Consider the following 20,311-nt stretch of genomic DNA (forward strand, 5'->3'; position numbering starts at 1 on the left):
TGTAATTCTTTCTAGACTTCCTTCTTTTCACTCGCATGCATTAGAAAAATGCTTCAGTGGTCCTTTTTGCTACTTTATCCCTAGCCCTACTATTTATCTCCCACTCACCCCCAAATTGGGAAAAAAAAAACCCAGAAAAAAAAAGAAAACTCTCATTACAAATATGTACAAACAAAATAGATTTTCACACTGGCCATGTCCAAAAATATATTTCTTATTTTGTGTCTTGAGAGCATCAGTTTTCAGATGATCAGATGATCATTGGTCCTCCGGAGTTATGTCTGGGTATTCTCTTGATCAGAATTCTCAAGTCTTTCAAAGTTGCATGAAACAAATGAAGTTCTATGAGCTCTCTTTTCTTTCAATTTCACAACCCAACTTAAAGGCTTTAAAAAACATTGTGATTATTGATGATGAGATTTATTAAATAATGTATTGTTTATGATGGGGATCATAGCCAGAGTCATCTCTGTGAAAAGTGAAAATAGGTGGTCAATGGATTTCTCTAAACTATTTCATTCTGCTTTCCATTCTAGTCATTTTTCTCATGCACTTACTAGTCCACGTGCAAATGACACAAAGAAATAATTCTTTGTGTCATTTAGCCTTAGAAATTTCCCCAAACTGTAGTTCATTTGGTTCTGTCAAAGTATATCACAATTTCTTTTCTCCCATGGCACTTAATTGTCAATTTTGAGATTTTTTTCTTTCCTATAGCAAAGCCCTCCCAATTTTCTGTAGTCCTTTTAAAGGTATAACATCATCAGTTCCAAAATCTCTTTGGAAAGGGCTATTTAAGCTGGGTTGAACTAATGTATTTATATTGTTAGCATATATTTGTTTAATTTCCCCTTTGTACTTACCATATTAATTTATCTTTAATGTTGAGCAATGATAGCATTAAATTATTTTTTCAAATTATGTAAAACATATAGGAGCTATATGTGGATTTTGTGTTGACTGAGATTTTGTTAATCATGTTTTGGAAGTGAGTATATACATACTTATTTTGTCTGAACCTTTGATTTTATCAATATGGGAAACTCCTGGGTAGGACCTCTCTACATTAATCTAGAATAGCAGCTTTGTTTTAATTTAGAATCTTAGAGAGTTATCTGGGAGACTGACAGGTTAGGTGACTAACTCATGTTCACACAGCTGGTAAGATTAAGAGTAAGAGGCAGGACTTGAAAGCATGTCTTTCTGATCACAAGTCTAGACCTCTCCAGTATACCATAAGTATATTATGATTGAAATGCTTCTTCCTTCTTTATTTCTGTTCTTTGTGACTAATTTGTAGGTATGACATTTTGTATGGATTTTTACTTTTAGTTGAGCTAATTATAGTGAAGAATAATTGGCATATTCATCAATTAGGGAGGGCTGTGTTTGTATTTCTATTATAAATTCTAATAATTTCTCTGAAGAATTTCTTTACTGGAGAAATAATTTCTCCAGTGTTCAGTAGTGGCTTGCAGTAAATGATTGCTTTTGAGTTCTACAGATATTTAAATTTTACTTTATATATATATATGTGTGTGTGTGTGTGTGTGTGTATTTTTTTTTTTTGGTGGGGGCAATGGGGGTTAAGTGACTTGCCCAGGGTCACACAGCTAGTAAGTGTCAACTGTCTGAGGCCACATTTGAACTTAAGTCCTCCTGAATCCAGGGCCGGCACTTTATCCATTGCTCCACCTAGCTGCCCTCTTACTTAATATATATTGAAGAGGCTAAGAATTAGTATCTTTATATATAAAAGCAGACATTTTCATATACTTTGAAATCTGTTAGATAATTTTCTTATGTAAGCTACCTTTATTGAATGTCATGTGCCAGAATTCTTTGTACCAAAAATTTCATGACCTAGCATTCTGTATTAAATTTCAAGTAAATCTTTATGACTACTACTCTTCCCTGTAGATAAGTTTTATAAATGAATAAACATGTGTTTTGTTACAGATGACTTTTTCAGTAGATAGTTGCATTGAAAGACCTCTCTGTACTTCAGTTTTTCCATATAAGAAATAAGTATTTTATATAGTAGGATAAATTTTCCTTTTATTACTATGCATTAGAGTGGGAAGTAATTGTATAAGGCTTTAAATCTTTAATGAAAAAAATTATTCTATTAACAGTTTAATTATCTGAAATTTTAGATGTTTTTGAAGATTATGCATCTCCAACAACAGCAGCTCAGAATCTGTTATATACTGCAGCAAAGAAAAGAAAAGAGGTACTCATTTTATCCATTTTAAGATATTTTCTTAACTTTTGACAAAAGAAAAATATTGCTTTAAGTCAGTTACTTGGGAATGTTTTTGTAGTATGAGGAATGGAAAGGATTTAATGTTATTGGTTATTATTGTTTTTACATTCCTTAGCACAATGCATCATCCTATATTAGACTGATAAACTTTTGGTAATATATATAGTAATATGATTGTTTAATTTTTGTAAACTGCTTTTAATCTTTGATTTTCAAAAGTGATTTTAAAATGAGGGAGCATTTTAGAATTTATGTAGACTAAAATTGATATAATTCTTCTCTTCAGGTGTTGCCCAAAATGATGTCGTTCTGTTATCAAATCCTTACAGAACCGAACTTTGACCCCAGGAAGAAAGATGGAGCATTGCATGTGATAGGCTCCCTAGCTGATATATTATTGAAGGTTAAGATCTTATATTTAATACTCTTTTTGGGGGGTGGGGTGGGGCAATGAGGGTTAAGTGACTTGCCCAAGGTCACACAGCTAGTGTGTGTCAAGTGTCTGAGGCTGGATTTGAACTCAGGTCTTCCTGAATCCAGGGCCAGTGCTTTATCCACTGCATCACCTAGCTGCTCCCCCATTTAATACCCTTTTTTTTTGGTTTTGTTTGGTTTTGGTTTTTGTCTTTTTTTCTGTGGGGCAGTGAGGGTTAAGTGACTTGCTGAGGGTCATACAGCTAGTAAGTGTCAAGTGTCTGAGGCTGGATTTGAACTCAGGTCCTCCTGAATCCAGGGCCAGTGCTTTATCCACTGTGCCATCTAGCTGCCCCTGCAATACTCTTAATATGACTTTTTTTTTTTAGTGAGGCAATTAGGATTAAGCGACTTGCCCAGGGTCACAGAGCTAATAGGTGTCAAGTGTCTGAGGTCGGATTTGAACTCAGGTACTCCTGAATCCAGGGCCGGTGCTCTATCCACTGCACCATCTAGCTGCCCCTTAATATGACTTTTAATAGACTTTTATTTTGATTGGAAGGTGAATAAGATGGTTTGATAGATTAAAATTTGTTATAGGGCAAAACATTCTTTTATTCTTGAAAAATTATAAGTAATGGTGACTATGTTCTTGTTAGTTGGTATATTTTTCAACCAAATGTGGTCTGTGGAACACATGACTTAAAAAATGTCAACCTTTGCCTGTTACCTTCCTACGCTTAAATGAATGGTTTTAGGTTGAATATTGATTATCCATGGGGATAGAGCAAATTTGTCAGTGAATTTTTATTTTAAACAATAGTTTCAGTCTTTTCCTTTGTAAACATTTTTTTACCAGAGCTTATATGAGAAAAAAAATTAATTGGGGTAAATTTTGTCTTTTATTTCCTCTGTTATACATCAGGAAGCTGTAAAAATCTGGCTTAAGAACTCTAGAAAAAATGGAAAAAGAAGTATTATAGATTGAGAGTTAGAAGAAATCTGAGAAGCCATCTGGTTATTTTATGAATTTTCAGTAAATTTTCATGGCCACTAGTCTTTCTTTTTTCCTGCTAAATAGTAAACTTTATCAATTGATGAACATTTATTGTGGTACAGATAATTTTTCAGTAGGTAGTTACAATGTCCTCAAAGACCTCTCTGTTTTTTAATTTCTCCCTATAGGAATCTTATAGTATCTTATATAGTAGAATAGATTTTAAAATTTATTATGTAGTAGAATAATTACTATTTCTCCATGAAAAATCTCAACTTCTTACTGATGTATATTTGTCTTTTATTACAAAATTATTACTTCCAAAAGAAGGCTAATAAAAGAGACTTTCAGTTGTGAAATCTTGCATTTTCCTTAAAAAACCCTAAAATTCATTTGAGATATTTTTGAATTTCAAAATTGTACATGTTGGGGGGGTTTGTTTGTTTGTTTGTTTTTTAGTGAGGCAATTGGGGTTAAGTGACTTGCCCAGGGTCACACAGCTAGTAAGTGTTAAGTGTCTGAGGCCAGATTTGAACTCAGGTACTCCTGACTCCAGGGCCGGTGCTTTATCCACTGCACTACCTAGCTGCCCTGTACATCTTGTTTGGATTTCATCCATTTGTAGCACAGTATTCATTCATCTAGTTGAATCCATCAAAAGTGGTTCATACAAATAAATATGAACTGAGATTAAGGAAGTAATATTTTTCCTTTCTACAGAAGAGTATATTCAAGGACCAAATGGAATTAATGCTGCAGAATCATGTATTTCCATTGTTTTTGTCCAACCTGGGATACCTCAGAGCAAGAGTAAGTTTATGGTTGTATGTTTTACTTGTTTAAGACCCCCTTCTTAGCACAGAATGTTGAACCATATTTTCTTTTTTCTAGAAAAATTTTATTACTAGTTTATTACTATACTAATTTCAACCCTGTTTCATCTTGGCAATCAGTGCTAGATCTAAAATTTATATCTTAAGACTATTTTCCAAAATTACATATTTAGACCTGAGCTTCTTTATGCTGAACTTTTCAGATATGAAAAGCCAAAAGTCTGATCACGTAAAAAGCTTTCATAAAGTAATGAGTTTTAATTCTAGCAATTTAAAAATTTTATCTAATTCTAACCATGGTTGCATGATATATCAGGTATAAAAGTAAGTTAATTATGTGCTTATTAAAGTCCAATATATTGTTACATATACATTATTAATTTGGTAACCTAATGCTGTTTTAGATATTAGATCCATGTGAAACCTATGTTATACTTACCCTTTTTGAAAACTATTATATGGGGGGGGGTGTAAATGAGGGTTAAGTGACTTGCCCAGCTATTAAGTGTCAAGTGTCTGAGGTCAGATTTGAACTCGGGTTGTTCTAAATCCAGGGCCAGTACCACCCAGCTGCCCCCATTACATAGTTTTTATAATTAAGTCTATCAAGCAAATATTTAGAGAAATAAAAAATAAATACTGTACCTAAATTTACTTTTTAATCCATTTTTAATAAGCTTTGTACTTCATTTGGTGAGATTTTTTCCCCTAGTTTCTCGAGTTTCTTTTTTCTTGATTGGATCTTTTAAATGAAAAATAATACCAGTAATTAAATTAAACCACATGGCAAGCTTTTTTTTTTTGCGGGGCAATGAGGGTTAAGTGATGTGAGATTCAAAATTGGATATACGGAGCATTAATCTCCCCCTTTAACTTTTCCCTTTTATATATATCTCCCAGATCAATAAGAAAAAGGAGCTTCTGCGCTTTAATCTGTGAGGGATTAGTTTTTATTGCTTGGGAATTAAGTAGGCAAAAAAAGTAAAACCAATTAGGGAAACAGGGAAGTAGAAATACAGATGAATGGTCTTAGATCCAAGCTTAGTCTATTTTCCTTTATAAAACTCACCGAATCCCAAACTGCCCACCAGGCCACAAACCAGCACACCCAAGCTCGAACACCAACCATGTGTTTCTAAACTCCTCTCACCAGCACGCCGCCAAGGCTAAGTTTCACAGCCAGAGAGTATGAACTTCCATTCCTGCCCTCACGTTCTTGCGTTTTCCTCCCAAAAGGGGAGGTCCTTCAAAAGCTGTTTCAGTAGCATGCACAATCTCTCAAATGATTCAGCTAAAACTTCCTATATTAATCTTTACTACAAATAATTTTTACCACAGTGACTTGCCCAGGGTCATGTGGGTAAAAAGTTTTAACAGTCGGTTAGATAATGGAGAGACGCCAGTTTTTTTTAGGACCACCCTTTTGGGGAGGAGACCAATAGCATGAGCTACGCACACCAATCTGCCTGCGACGCATGTCAGATTGCCTGCTGAGCACTCTACTTCCGGGGTGCGAGCTTAAAAGGCAAGGAGAGAACGGAAGTGGGGCCTTTTTTCCTGCTCTGCTGGTCTCCTGGCTGCGCTGCAGACAGACGCTGACTGGAGTTCGACTCGGCCCAGCTCTCGGTTAACAGCACGTGCTTGATTCGGTCTCTCTCTCTCTCCCCAAAGGTGGCTTTGGGTTTTGGTGAGTTTTATACAGAATATAGACTAAGCCTAGACTTAAGACGCTTTGTATTGTATTTCTACTTTCCTATCCTTCTAATCAACATCACCTTGTGACTACCATAACAATAAAAGCTCTAACTAGAAAACCAGAAGCTTCTTCCATTTACTAGTCTGGGAGATAAATTAAGGGAAAGGTTAAGTAGGGGAGATTTATGATCTAATATCCAATTTTAAATCTCACCGTCACACAGCTATTAAGTGTCAAGTGTCTGAGGTTGGATTTGAACTCTGGACTTCCTGAATCCAGGGCCAGTCCTTTATCCACTGTGTCACCTAGCTGCCCCCAGAAAACAATTTTTAAAAAATAGTAAATTATTTAAAAGTTTTTGTGAAGAAGGAATTGATCATCAAAGTTAATTTACTAAGAACATTTTATGCCAAGTGAATTTCATTTATTTGTTTTTTTTTTTTTGTAGGGTAACTAGACTATTGTTAATTAAATGTTGTAGACATAGTATATTTGGTGTTCTTGATAAGAAGAGAAGTTCAGGCTGGATAATATGTAGTTAGGTAGATGAACTGTTCATTGGTTGGTTTTCTTATCCTGAAGGGATGTGACATGGCTTTGTCGTTGGCATTCTCTTCCTTAACTTTTTTAAAAGTCATGCTTTAGTTAAGTTCAAGAACATATCTCAAGTTTCAAATGGGCACAAGGCATTAAGATGTATTAGGGTAAATAAAATGTAGTCTCTGTCCTAGTGAGCTTATTTTAGAATTTTAGAATAGAACCATAGAGTCAGACGTAAGCTTCAGAAGTAGCTTCATACCCGAACCAGAATTGCCTTCTAAAATATCCCTTGCAAGTGACTGTTCTCATCACTAGAACTGAAAAAGAATCTAGAACTCCTCAGACAGCTCAGTCTAGTTTTGAACCATTCCAATTATCAGGAGTATTTTCAGTATATTGCTGAAATCTTTCTCTGACTTATACCTATGAGTCCAAGTTCTTCACTCTGGACATAAACAGGGTGTGTTTAATCCCCGTTCCATATATTGTATGTTTTTTTTTGTTTGTTTTTTGTTTTTAATTTAGTGAGGCAATTGGGGTTAAGTGACTTGCCCAGGGTCACACAGCTAGTAAATGTCTGAGGTCAGGTACTCCTGACTCCAGGGCTGGTGCTCTATCCACTGTGCCACCTAGCTGCCCTTTTTGTTTGTTTGTTTGTTTTTTTAAATTTAGTCCATATATTGTAAGAGTTTCTTAGCTCCTTTGTAGGATTTGGTACTACTCTCATGTACTTATTTTCTATTTTTTATATAGTGCTTTTGAAGTCAGTCACCATTTATTTTTTTAAGCACCTACTATGTGCCAGTAACTGACAGGAGCTGGAGATAAAAAGAAAGACAATAGTGCAATCCATGCCCTCAACGATTTTATGTTATAATTGGAAAAAACTATATATGAGACATATGTAGTATAAATGGAAGATAATCTCAGAGAGAAGGCACTAGCAGATTTAAGGTTGGAGGGGCTTGGAAAAACCTGCAGAAGGTAAAATTTGAACTGACTTTTAAAGGATCCCAGGAAATTCAGGAGGTGGGGGGTGGGGCAGGGAGATCATTCTAGGTATGGGAGAAAGACCATGGAAAAGTCCAGGTAGAAGATGGAGTGTTGTGTGAGAGGAATAGCTAGAAGGTTGGCTTTATTGGATCATAGAATATGGGGAGGCAAATAAAATGTGAGAATGCTAGAAAGGTAGGAAGGGACCAGGTTGTGATTTTATATTTGACCTTGGCAGTATCACTGAGTAAGGGGTGGTTATAGTATGACATGGTCAGACCCTTACTTATAAAAAGTTTATTTTGGAAGCTGAGCAGAAGTTGGATTGGAGAATCTTGAAACATGATATGGGATGATAGAGGGGGCAATCTATTAGAGAAGAACAAATAGAATGGGATCAGTGGTGCGTGTAGAGAGATTTGCCTTCGCAAAGATAGGGACCACCTTTTCATAATAAATATGGGTGAGGGAAGAATAGTGGGGGAAGACATTGGAATGATGTTGAGGGGGAGGAAAGAAGAGGGAGCTCTTAGTGAATAACTTCAGTGATTTTCAGTGAAATATGAGGTAAGGTCTTCAGCTGAGAAGGGTGGGGGGCTGGGATTCCACAGAAGGCTTAAGGAGGGATGAAAAAAAATTGGCTCTGTGGTGAGTGGTATAGAGAGATGATTAGGGAGGTGTAAAGGAATTGCCTTGTTGCTTTGAGGGCTCAGTTGAGATTTTATAACATAAAATTGTACTGGAGCTACTCAATACAGCTTTTTAATTTTTTTTCCCCATGTCTCTTCTACAGCAGATGAAAAGGAACAAGGTTGAGGCTTGGCAAAGCATGATCAGAGATAGGATAAGGAGGTCAGGGAACTCTAGTGTAGGAGAACTGACCTGGTTCGCTAAGCATTCAAGAGATCGAAGGAAAGAGAATGTAGCCACTACAGTGGGGATGGTCTGGGAGAGAACTGAGGGATAGTGAAGAATGTATGACAGGTTTAGGGGTCATAAGAGAGAAGGAAAGATGGAATTATAAAAAATGATCAGATGTTTCTTCAGCTGTAAAGGGTGGATAATAATACTTGTTTACTACCTACCTTACAGGACTAATATGCAGAATTCACTTTTATATACCTTAAGTGTTAGGCAGTGATGATGATGATGATGATGATGGTGATTTTAGAATCTGCAAAGTTACTCCTTTGAGAGGATACTCTAGTCATTACTCAGCAAAGGAACCTGGGGAAGTGAACAAAACTGATTAACTTTTGCTAGAAAAGGCATGACTGGATCTTGCTTAAGATAGAGCCAGTTCAGTTTTTGCTCATCCCTCATATTAGAAGAAGGAACTTAGTGAGAGGTTCAACAAGTTACATGGACTTTGAAATCAGAAGAAAATAGGCTGTTTTTTTTGTCTTTTATGTAAGTGGTAGGAGGAAGACCAGAACTAGCATGAGGATCATCTGCTTGTTCACATCATATGACAAGTAGTGAATTTGAGTAAGATAAGGGATTTCTAAGAGTGAGAGGAATTGGTCTCCAGGGAAAATGAAGAATGGAATTAACCCAGGTCAGAATCAGGTTGAAAATTACCTCCTTCAATCATGAGCCCCATACCTACAAATAAAATTATGAAGCGGATTTTTCAGTGCTAATTGACCATGCCAACCTACTGTGGTGTGGGATCCTTAGATTGTGATTATTTAACTTCCATTCTCTGTTAGAGGGGTGCGAGGTTTAATCCTCAGATTATAAGTATCAGTGAGGAGAAGAGTTGCTAAGATTTTTTAGACAAAGCTCCATTTTGCAGTTTGCTGAAGACGAGCATTAACTTTATGGTGTTGTGACTTGCTTCCTTTTATTTATGGAAACGAGTTTTAAACAGTATAGTTACTAGCAATAAAACATCACAGACAGCCTAAAGCAGCATAACGGGGAAATGCTTGGAAATTGAATTCCTTTCTACAAAAAGAGGAACCAGGGTAGAGCAGGATGGTGGCAGGGATAACCATGGTAGCAGGTGGGCAAGGATTGGGAGGAACAAAGTAGGGCATGGGGGAATTAGCCTGGGACTGAAAAGCATATGGAGTTTATTACCATGAATCTTTGTGTGGCATAACATAATGAATCTGCCTGTCTCTCCTGTCCCATTTAAATAGTTATTGCATCTAGCATTTTGAAAGGACTAAAATAACATTTCTTTAAAGGCATTCTCTAACAGTTCACCAAGTAAGACTAACTCCTCCCCTGAACTCCCCCTCTCCCAACCCCAACTAGATTGTTTTATTGCATAGGTAGTTTTTACATAAGTAATTGATATTATAATTGCTTTCCATTTATTTTCTTATACTACAGTCCTGTTGGGTTCTTCATTCATTCAGCACTTTGAAATTCCATAATGAGCTCAACTTAAGAAATGCAGTTGAACTAACAAAAAAGAGCCTAATTGAAGACAAGGAAATGCCTGTCAAGGTGGAGGCAGCGATAGCTCTTCAGTCATTAATTTGTAATCAGGAACAAGGTAAGGTCAAAATCTGTTAAATGGTACTTGTTTATCTCTCACCCCGCGCCCCCCCCCCCCCCCCCCCCCCCCCCGCTTAAATTGTTTTCTTAATGTGCTTTCTTCTGTCTCCCAGAAGGATCCTTTGAAATGAGTCCTGGTCTCTCATTTTAATAACTCATTGTCCCAGAGGACAAATTAGGAAAACTTTGAGACTGTAGGATATTAGAATGAATTTTGTGTTTGTTGTTCAGTGTTTCTGTGTTGTAGTGAAAAGAGTATTGGGTTGTGGAGTAGGAGTCCTGCATCCTAGCTTCAGCTATGCCATTAATTAGCTGTGTTACCTAGAAAAAGTGACTTAATCATTCTGGACCACATTTTTCTCATTTGTAAAATGAAGAAGTTGGAATACATAATCTCTAAGGAATCCTTCAGCTCTAAAATTCAGTTTAATAACATAATTAAAGAATTTCAGAACCAGAAGACCATGTAATCTAATCCATACTTGAATAAGCATCCTCTACAACATGTCCAACAAATGGCCATCTACTTTTTGTTTGAAGAGCATCAGTGCAGAGTAACTGATCTCTTGAAGCAGCTCTTTCCACTTTTGGTTACTTTTTATTATTAGGAATACTTTCCTTATATCAAGGCCATTTTTTTCTTTTTAAAAAATGTCTATTCTTTGCTCTTCTTCTGTCTGGATCCAAGTAGAACAGATCTACTCCTTCCATGTAGAAGACTTTCAAATATATATAAACTACTATCCTTGTAATGATTGGAATGACGCCACCTACTAGAGACTTAACTATAGGATAGTTCTGCCATGAAGTGAAGGTCTTTGAGGGCAAGACCAGCAGTCTTTTCTTTGGCATCAGGAAGTGACGTTTGCTTGTGGGAGGAAGAAGGGGGGAGCATGGCGCTCTGACTGGGGCTCTTTCCTGAGGATGCTGGTGGAGAAGGGAGCGAGAAATGTGCTCTCCCTTTAATAGATAGATGAATGTAGGCCTTTCTCTCTCTTTACCAAATTCTTATTCGCCTTAATAAATGCTTAAAAGTCTAACTCTTGGGGCAGCTAGGTGGCGCAGTGGATAGAGCACTGGCCCTGGAGTCAGGAGTACCTGAGTTCAAATCTGGCCTCAGACACTTAACACACACTTACTAGCTGTGTGACCCTGGGCAAGTCACTTAACCCCAATTGCCTCACTTTAAAAAAAAAAAAGTCTAACTCTTGCTAAAGCTTATAATTTATTGGCGATCACTCATTAGATATTTTAGACAGACTAGCTAGAATTTTAGCCTCAACAATTCTGTTCCCCTTAAGTCTTTTTTATTCTCTGTTCTAAACATTCAGGCAGTTGTCATATGCCATGAATGGAGATCATACTTTATATCTTTATATACTTATATATTTCCTTAAAATTTGGTGCCCGGGGGGCAGCTAGGTGGCGCACTGGATAAAGCACTGGCCTTGGATTCAGGAGGACCTGAGTTCAAATCCAGCCTCAGCTACTTGACACTTACTAGCTGTGTGACCCTGGGTAAATCACTTAACCCCAATTGCCTCACCCCCCAAAAAAAATTTTGGCACCCAGAACTAAATTGATTTCTCCAAATGAGCTCTGGCTAGAGCAGGGTATGAAGGGAGTATCACTTCTATTTCTGACAACAAGAAGACCATAATTTTGGCTTCTGTATCCAAACTGTTAACTTTTTTTTTTTTTTTTTTTTAGAGTTTACACTTTTAAGCATATTTATTTTATTTATTTTTTTTTTTTAGTGAGGCAATTGGGGTTAAGTGACTTGCCCAGGGTCACACAGCTAGTAAGTGTTAAGTGTCTGAGGCCGGATTTTGAACTCAGGTCCTCCTGACTCCAGGGTCAGTGCTCTATCCACTGCACCACCTAGCTGCCCCCAAACTGTTAACTTTTTTGAGTTGATGGTATACTTATACCTCAAGATCCTTGTAAGATGAGCTATCTATTACTTGTACTTGTACTTGAAGATGATTTTATTTTGAACCCAAGAGTAAGACTTTGCATTTATGTTTATTAAGTCTTATACTAGATTTCATTCAGCCCAATGTTCTCTCTTGTTAAGATATTTTTGGCTTCTGATTCTGCCATTCCCACTGTGTTCACTATCCTTTCCAATATAATTTTAGATATCTCTAGACAGGGAATAGCATATTTAAGGAAAAAGAAGAGAACTCTTTAAAAAATAGATGAATGCTTATTGTTGCATTTAAAAGAAACCTTTGAAATCAACTTCAAACTTCATACATTCTTTGACATATCTAAAGGCACTTGAATCTAACTGACCTCTTCACTAGTGTTAGCTGTGGGGCATTGACTTGGTATTGGGCTAGAAGTAAGGAGAAAAATGGTAATAAGACTGGTGGGGAAAATCCTTAATAATATGAAATAAGGAAATGCTGATATTGTGTTGTATAAGTACAACTTCCATATTCTTCTTCTTCCATTCTCCATCCCTCTCTCCCCACAAGTGATCAATGAAGTGTGTTAGGAAACATAACTTGGAGAGCATAATGAAAATCTCATCTAGTTACTTTGTTTTTCTTCTTGAATCTAGAAGTAGATTATTCTTACAGTATACTTTGAAATAAAATTGTTTCTGTTTGCTTCACTGACTAAACAAAGTTTCCCTCATTTTCCTTTTTGAACTTTTTTGATTTTATTAATTTTGTTTATTTCCATTTGAATTAGCCAAAGAATATGTGAAGCCACATGTGAGGCCTGTTATGCAGGAACTATTACACATTGTTAGAGAGACAGAAAATGATGATGTCACTAATGTCATCCAGAAGATGATCTGTGAGTACAGTCAAGAGGTGGCTACTTTTGCTGTGGACATGACTCAGCATTTGGTAAGATAGCAGAACTCCATTCAAGACTAAAGCAAGAACCTGATTTTATGTTGTTTTAGAATAAGCTCTGCCAAATCTGAGTAAATTAAGTTCCAAAATTTGAAGTTTAGTCAAAGCTGTGGATTTAACTGAACAAGAAACAAAGTCATTATAGGAATGACTGTCATGTCAAGATCTTTTTCTCTGTCTTGCAGGGTTTCCAGTTTGGAGACACTAGTTTATGAACAGAAATAGAATTTGAATGCTGTGTTGCATCCTGATGGTTCTGGGAAATGATTCCATTTTTTTTCTAATGTTAGGATAGATTAATTTTATGTTTATATGGTTTTGAGATTTTTACTACCCTTATAACAAAATTTTGAAACTACATATTCATTAAGCTTAAGGCCTTCCTAATACCTACATATGATTTTGATTTTTTTTTAAAGAAATAAAGACTATTATAAATGCTGGCATTGTTTAAAATGTTTATAAATGACATTAATTGCTGTTAAGTTCATTATTTGAGGCTGATTATTAAGTCTGTGGATAATCACAAATGTGTTTATTTCTCTTCCTTTTCCACTCTGTTCTTTGCTTTTTCTTTCTGTGCTCATCCACTCAGGTTGAAAGTGTAAAAGTTCATCTTTTAACTCTGATAAATGGTTTGGATGAAGGAAATTTTGTTATTATTTGTAGGATACTGATCTTCCTTATTGTTTTTCCTTGATCCTTATTGATCTTCCTTCCTGTTTTTTATAGGGTACTGATCTTCCTTATTGACAAAGATAATAAAATTTTAACCACATTTAAAATATGATAAATTGTTGTAACTATAGAAAACAGTATGATTCAGTGGAAAGAGTTTAGACTTAAAATTTCAGAGTGCTGCCTGATGTGTCCTAATGCTAATCTTTTACAAGAAGGAATATTAAAATAGTAACTAAATATTCTTACTTTACAGGCTGAGATATTTGGCAAAGTTCTTCATAGTGATGAATATGAAGAAGTAGAAGATAAAACTGTTATGGCTATGGGAATTTTACATACTATTGACACTATTTTGACAGTTGTAGAAGATCATAAAGAGGTGTGTTTTCTCAAATCTAATATTTAAATTTAAATCATTCCATTTTATTACAATGTTAACATTTTACATAAATTGAAAGAAGAGATAAAAATCTTAATTAGAATGTACATTAAATTCAAAACCTTATATACACTTACTAACTGTGTGACCCTGGGCAAGTCACTTAACCCCCATTGCCCCGCAAAAAAACCTCAAACAAAACAAACAAAAAGCCAACCCTTGTTACAAAGAATAAAAGAGAAAAACAAGCATTTAAGCAAAACTAACCAAGATATCAACTTCGTTTGACACTATATGTAGCATTTCATACCCATTGTTCCATAATTCTGTCCTTCCCCCCATCTCACCCCCCTACACCTCCCCTTCCCAGGGGAAAAAAAAACCGGTTGCATTTTATCTTTTCTTCTTCAGGGTGGAATTGGGTTATGTAGACTTTAATTTCACTTTTTTTTTGTTCTTTTCATTTGTATTTTTGTCGTTGTATATATTTTCCTTCCCCTTCCCGGGGCAGTGAGGGTTAAGTGACTTTCCCAGGGTCACACAGCTAGCAAGTGTCAAGTGTATGAGGCCGGATCTGAACTCAGGTCCTCCTGAATCCAGGGCCGGTGCTCCTTCCACTGCACCACCTAGCTGCCCCATTTTCCTATTTCTTATAAATTTTGCATTAATTTTTCTTTCTTCTTATGCCTCTCTATAATTTTCATATTCATTTTTTACTGCACAATAATATTCCATTGCATCCATGTACCATAAATTATTTAGCCTTTCTCCAATCACTAGCAAGCTTCCCTGCTTTATAGGTGAGGAAATTGAGAAAAGTTATAGAATCCAGTTTTATGTCTTTCTGGTCCAGAGTTATTGAACTTTTAACTGTTAGAGATAATATTAACAAGTTCTTTTTTTGGGGGAAGAGTGGGGGATAAAGGACAACATATCAGGCATAGATAAGTCATTTGTACATCTTTACATCCTGTGTATAAGTTTTTATGTTCATCAGTATGTCCATATGTAAATTTAAACATATATTATTTTCTGATTCCTTTTAGATAACTCAGCAGTTGGAGTGCATTTGTCTTCGGATCATTGGTCTAGTTTTGCAAAAGCATGTGATAGGTATGTTCAAGATTGTATTAAAGAAGTTAGATTCTTTACTTGGGAAATTTCTGTTTTCTATTTTTGAATTTAATGTAATACATTTTATGTGCCTTTTTATTGGTCTCATTTTTTCAACAAAAGGAAATTTGTTATCTGTTTAGTTTCCTAATCATTTTTCTGATTGGATCTCTCATAATAAAAATGTACCTTGTCACTTAGAGGTAATAGGATGATATATCAATTGAAGTTAAAATTTGAGTGAATTTTTTAAAAGACACATTTTTCTTTTAATCATAAAAGTATTTTATTATTTTCCAATTACATGTAGAGAGAGTTTTCAGAATTTCTAAATTTTTCTCCCTTCCTCTCTTCCCTCTCCTCCCTCTCCCTTCCCCAAGATAGCTAGCAGTCTGATATAGGTTATATTTATACAGCCACATTAAATATATTTCTGCATTAATCATGTTGTGAAAGAAGAATCAGAACAAAAGGGAAAAACCTCAAAAAAAAGAAAAAAAAAAACAAAAAAAGTAGAAACAGCATGGCTCAATCTGCATCCAGATTCCACAGTTCTTTTTTCTGGATGTGGAGAATATTTTCCATCATGAGTCCTTTGGAATTATCTTGGATTGTTGTATTGCTGAGAAGTGTTAAGTAAAAGACACATTTTAATAGACACACATGTTTAGATTGAAAATAATTGTTATCAGGATTCAAAAACTGTAAGAGACTAGATGCCAGGCACATTTCTTTCCAACTATGTGGGTGTTTTATTGGTGGACAAGAACTTTTTAACCTACCTTTGTGTTTGTCTGAATAAAAGCAAGAGTTCTTGCTGGATTTTATGGGTTGGAATTTTGGAGGGTAGACTATTTTACCATAGAATCAAGGACATAGATGGGATATTCTAAGGAAATTATAATGAAATATAAGAGGAGTGCAAGAATTTAGGAAAACAGGGACACAAATTTCCTGTTTTTCAGTAATCATGATGTAGCTTAGGTTCCAAGTCTTGCCCTTTCTAAGAAAGAAATCAAAAGGACCCCCCCCCTCCAAAAACAACAATAACAACAAAAACAACACAACCAACCCTTACTAGGTCTCTATTTTGTTTTCTTACTCATATCCCAGACCTTTATAAACTGACTTCTAATTTTGCCGTTCCACTGCTATAATTATTTTCAAAATTTCCAGTGATCCATTAATTGCCAAGTCTGATTACTTTTTCTCAGTCCTAATTCTTCTAGACCTCTTTAGGTAAATAGCCAGATAGAGAATTTTTTAAGTGCTTACTTTGCATGCTAGACTCTGGGAATACAAAAACACATTGAAGGGAACTGAAAAGTGCTTCTGAGGTGTAATTGGCTGTTCTGGAGCAGTATGGCTAACATTGCTCCCTCAAATAGAGATTTGGAAAGAAACTCTTGGAGGAAAATGTAAGAAGGGAGGCATCGCCAGTGTAAGAAAGCCACCGTGCAGAGGTCAAGAGGTTGTCTGGAGAATCATGGATTGGTCTGAGTTTGACTAGAGCGTGATGTCTGGGGTTAATGTTTCTTCAGATAGTTTGCAGAGGAACTCTTTTCTCTCTAGGTTTCTGGATTATTTCTTAGATCTCCCTCTTCATGTCTGATTGCTCCTTTAGTTTTTCTTTGCTAGTTCATTACCTATATCATTTGTTCCCAGCTATGGATGTAACTCAGGGTTCAGCTCCGGGTCTCCTCCTCTTTCTATATCTCTTATGTATCTGCATACATCTATGTGTGTATATACATATATATATACACATACATGTATATATTTGTATATGTATACGCACATATAGATCCACCTCCACCAACATTAACAGTTGACCAACTGCCACCAAGTACATAAACACAAGAGCCTCTTGTGTGACAGCATCTCCCACACAACTGGTCCAGTTTTTAAGCCCAGTCTTCACAGCCACCACCCCAGGAACTGGTTCTTATGTAAAAGGAGCCAGCCATTCACACCAATTTCTACCTACAGTGCAGGAAGGTAGAGCTGGCTGAAGTAGCAAGACATCTTGAGAGAGAGAAGGAAGGCAACAAGTGCCAGCCAAGTCAAACCATCCCCACTACCTTGACCAGTCTCCACTCTGACTCTTGTGGACATAGCCCAGGATCCTGATCTCAAGAACCTTGGGCATGACAGTGTACTCCAGACCACCAAACCTGCTTCCAACCCAGGCTGTGCAACTACCATTGAGAGGAGAAATCATTGTAGAAAGGGGGCCCATCTTTCTCATTACTATTACCAAAAACTGTGTTTTATTAGCAAGCATATAGGCATAGGAGTCTGGGAAGCACCCCCTCCAGACCACTGGTCTTCCTGCAAGCCCAGCCCTCATAGCCATTACCTGGGGAAGCAACTCTTAGAGGGCACTCTGTCCATCCCCACAGCTGCTGACTGGTTGCCACCCACAGGGTGGTCAAGCCAACCTGGCTGAAGCAGCATGACATTCTGAGGAAGAGACAGGAACCAGCATGTTCCAGTCAAATCAAAACACCACTGCCACCCCTGACCACCATCTGTCTTCTAACTTCTCTGGAGACAGCCCAGGACCCTGAACCCAAGAGCCTTTGGAGCAGTAATGATCCTTCCCAGTGTCTGTAGTCATTAACCTGGGAAGCAACCCCTGTGGAGAAGAAACCTGGCAACTGGTCCTGCAGGCACTACAGTCACACCCACTGCAGACCCAGAAAAGAAAGTTCTTGTTACCCAAGTCATTGGTGCTGTCAGATGGTTCAGTATCAGAAACTGTTTGTTTTTTTTTTAAATAGAATTAACATTAAAGAAAAGGCACTATGATGTACTTTGCCAATTTTCCCTGAGGAGCATGGAAACTTTCCATCGGACGTGTAGTGGAAATCTTCTGTAGGTGTTGTCTTCCCCCATTAGAATGTGAGCTCTTTGAGAGCAAGGACTATCTATCTATCTTACTTTTCTTTTTTGTGTTCCCAGCACTTAGCCCATTATTTTGTACACAGTAAGGACTTAACAAATGGTTCATTCATTCATTCATATATCCATGCCTAGTCTCTCCCATTCAAACTGGTTGTTTGTCAGGCATCTCGAACTTAACATGTTCAGATCAGAATTCATTTTTCTCCTCAAACTCAACTCTGTTATAGACTTGGCTATTTCTGTCAATAACACCAACTATCCGGATTTGAAACTTTGGTATTATTCTTAACTCCTTTTTTCCTTAATTTTACATATGCTAAATCTTGTCATTTCTATTTCTGTAACATTTTTTGTATCTTTCCCCCTCTTTCTACTCACATAGTCATTACTTAGGGACCTTATTACTTGTCCTTACTATTGTAATAGCTCCCAAATTGGTCTCCTTCACTCCTCTCCTCACTCTATTCTATCTTCTACATAATTGTGGAAGTGATTTTTTTTAAAAGTTCAGAAATGCACTTTATTTTTTACTGAATGATCTTCAGTGGCTTCCTGTTACCTTAAGGATTTTTTTATTTTTAAATTTTTTTTTTAGTTTGGTTGGTTTTTTTTTTTTTTGCAGGGCAATGAGGGTTGTGACTTGCCCAGGGTAATATAGCTAGTAAGTGTCAAGTGTCTGAGGCCAGATTCGAACTCAGGTCCTCCTGAATCTAGGGCTGGTGCTTTATCCACTGTGCCACCTAACTGCCCCTACCTTTAGGATTAATATAAAATCTTCAGCTTGGTTTTTTAAAGTCCTTTACTATTGCTCATGTCTGGAATGCACTTCTCACTACCTGTACTACTGTTCTCTCTCTCTCTCTTTTTTTTTTAAAGTAATAAACATTTTTATTTCTAGTTTTGGATTCCAATTTTTATCCCTGCTTCCCTCCCTCCCCTCTGCCTTCCTTGAAGTGGCAAGCAATCAGATATAGGTTATACATGTGCAATTATGCAAAACATCACCATATTAGTCATTTTGTACAAGAAAACTTGAATAAAAGAAAAAAATGAAATAAAGTAAATGCTTCAGTCCATGTTCAGTCAATATCAGTTCTTTCTTTGGAAGTGGACAATATTTTATCATTAGTCCTTTGGGATTGTCTTGGATCATTATATTGCTGAGAAGAGTTAAATCATTCACAGTTCTTCATCAAACAATATTACTTTTACTGCACAGTGTTCTGGTTCTGCTCATTTCACTATGCATCAGTTCATATAAGTCTTTCCAGGCCTTTCCAAAATTGTCCTGTTTGTCATTTCTTATAGCACAATAATATTCCATCACCATCATATACCACAGGTTGTTTAGCCATTCCTCAATTGATGGGTATTCCTTTGATTTCCAATTCTTAGCCACCACATAAAGAACTGCTATAAATCTTTTTGCACAAATAGGTAATTTTTCTTTTTTGGGAATACCTCAGAATTGTTTTAATTTGCATTTCTCTGATCAGTAGTAATCTAGAGCATTTTTTCATATTTTTTCATATTTCATATCTAGAGCATATATTTTCATAGATAGCTTTGATTTCTTTGTCTGAAAACATTTTTTGACCATTTATCAATTGGAGAATGACTTGTATTTTTATAAATTTGACTCAATTCTCTATATTTTTGAGAAATGAGGCCTTTATTAGAGATATTTGTTTCAAAAATTCCCAGTTTTCTGTTTTCCTTGTAATCTTGGTTACATTAGTTTTGTTTATGTAAAAACTTTTTAATTTTATATAATCAAAATGATCTATTTTACATTTTGTTTTATTTTCTATATCTTCTCCGGTCCTAAATTCTTCTTCTACCCTGAAATCTGACAGATAAACGATTCCATACTACTACTGTTCTCTTACCAAATTGTCAGAATAGACTATTTGTTAGGTTTTTTTTTGTTTGTTTTTTTTGTGAGGCAATTGGGGTTAAGTGACTTGCCCAGGGTCACACAGCTAGTAAGTGTTAAGTGTCTGAGGCCGGATTTGAACTCAGGTACTCCCGAATCCAGGGCTGGTGCTTTTATCCACTGAGCCATCTAGCTGCCCCTGTTAGTTTTTTTAACAACCTTCTAAATAATT

The 20,311-nt window shown here is 36.2% G+C and overlaps 1 protein-coding gene across 2 annotated transcripts in view; it reads left to right on the forward strand.

Moving 5' to 3' along the window:
• Positions 1 to 20,311, forward strand: part of IPO8 (importin 8) — a 164,565-nt gene that overhangs the window by 88,122 nt on the left and 56,132 nt on the right. For both annotated transcript variants that reach the window (XM_043968290.1, XM_043968291.1), the window contains 7 exons: positions 2,157 to 2,233; positions 2,553 to 2,669; positions 4,398 to 4,487; positions 10,083 to 10,248; positions 12,954 to 13,114; positions 14,058 to 14,183; positions 15,230 to 15,296. In XM_043968290.1, coding sequence (XP_043824225.1) covers positions 2,157 to 2,233; positions 2,553 to 2,669; positions 4,398 to 4,487; positions 10,083 to 10,248; positions 12,954 to 13,114; positions 14,058 to 14,183; positions 15,230 to 15,296 — 804 coding nt within the window. The remainder of the gene's footprint in view (positions 1 to 2,156; positions 2,234 to 2,552; positions 2,670 to 4,397; positions 4,488 to 10,082; positions 10,249 to 12,953; positions 13,115 to 14,057; positions 14,184 to 15,229; positions 15,297 to 20,311) is intronic.

This window comes from Dromiciops gliroides, chromosome 5, assembly GCF_019393635.1.
Source record: "Dromiciops gliroides isolate mDroGli1 chromosome 5, mDroGli1.pri, whole genome shotgun sequence".
Taxonomy (NCBI): domain Eukaryota; kingdom Metazoa; phylum Chordata; class Mammalia; order Microbiotheria; family Microbiotheriidae; genus Dromiciops; species Dromiciops gliroides.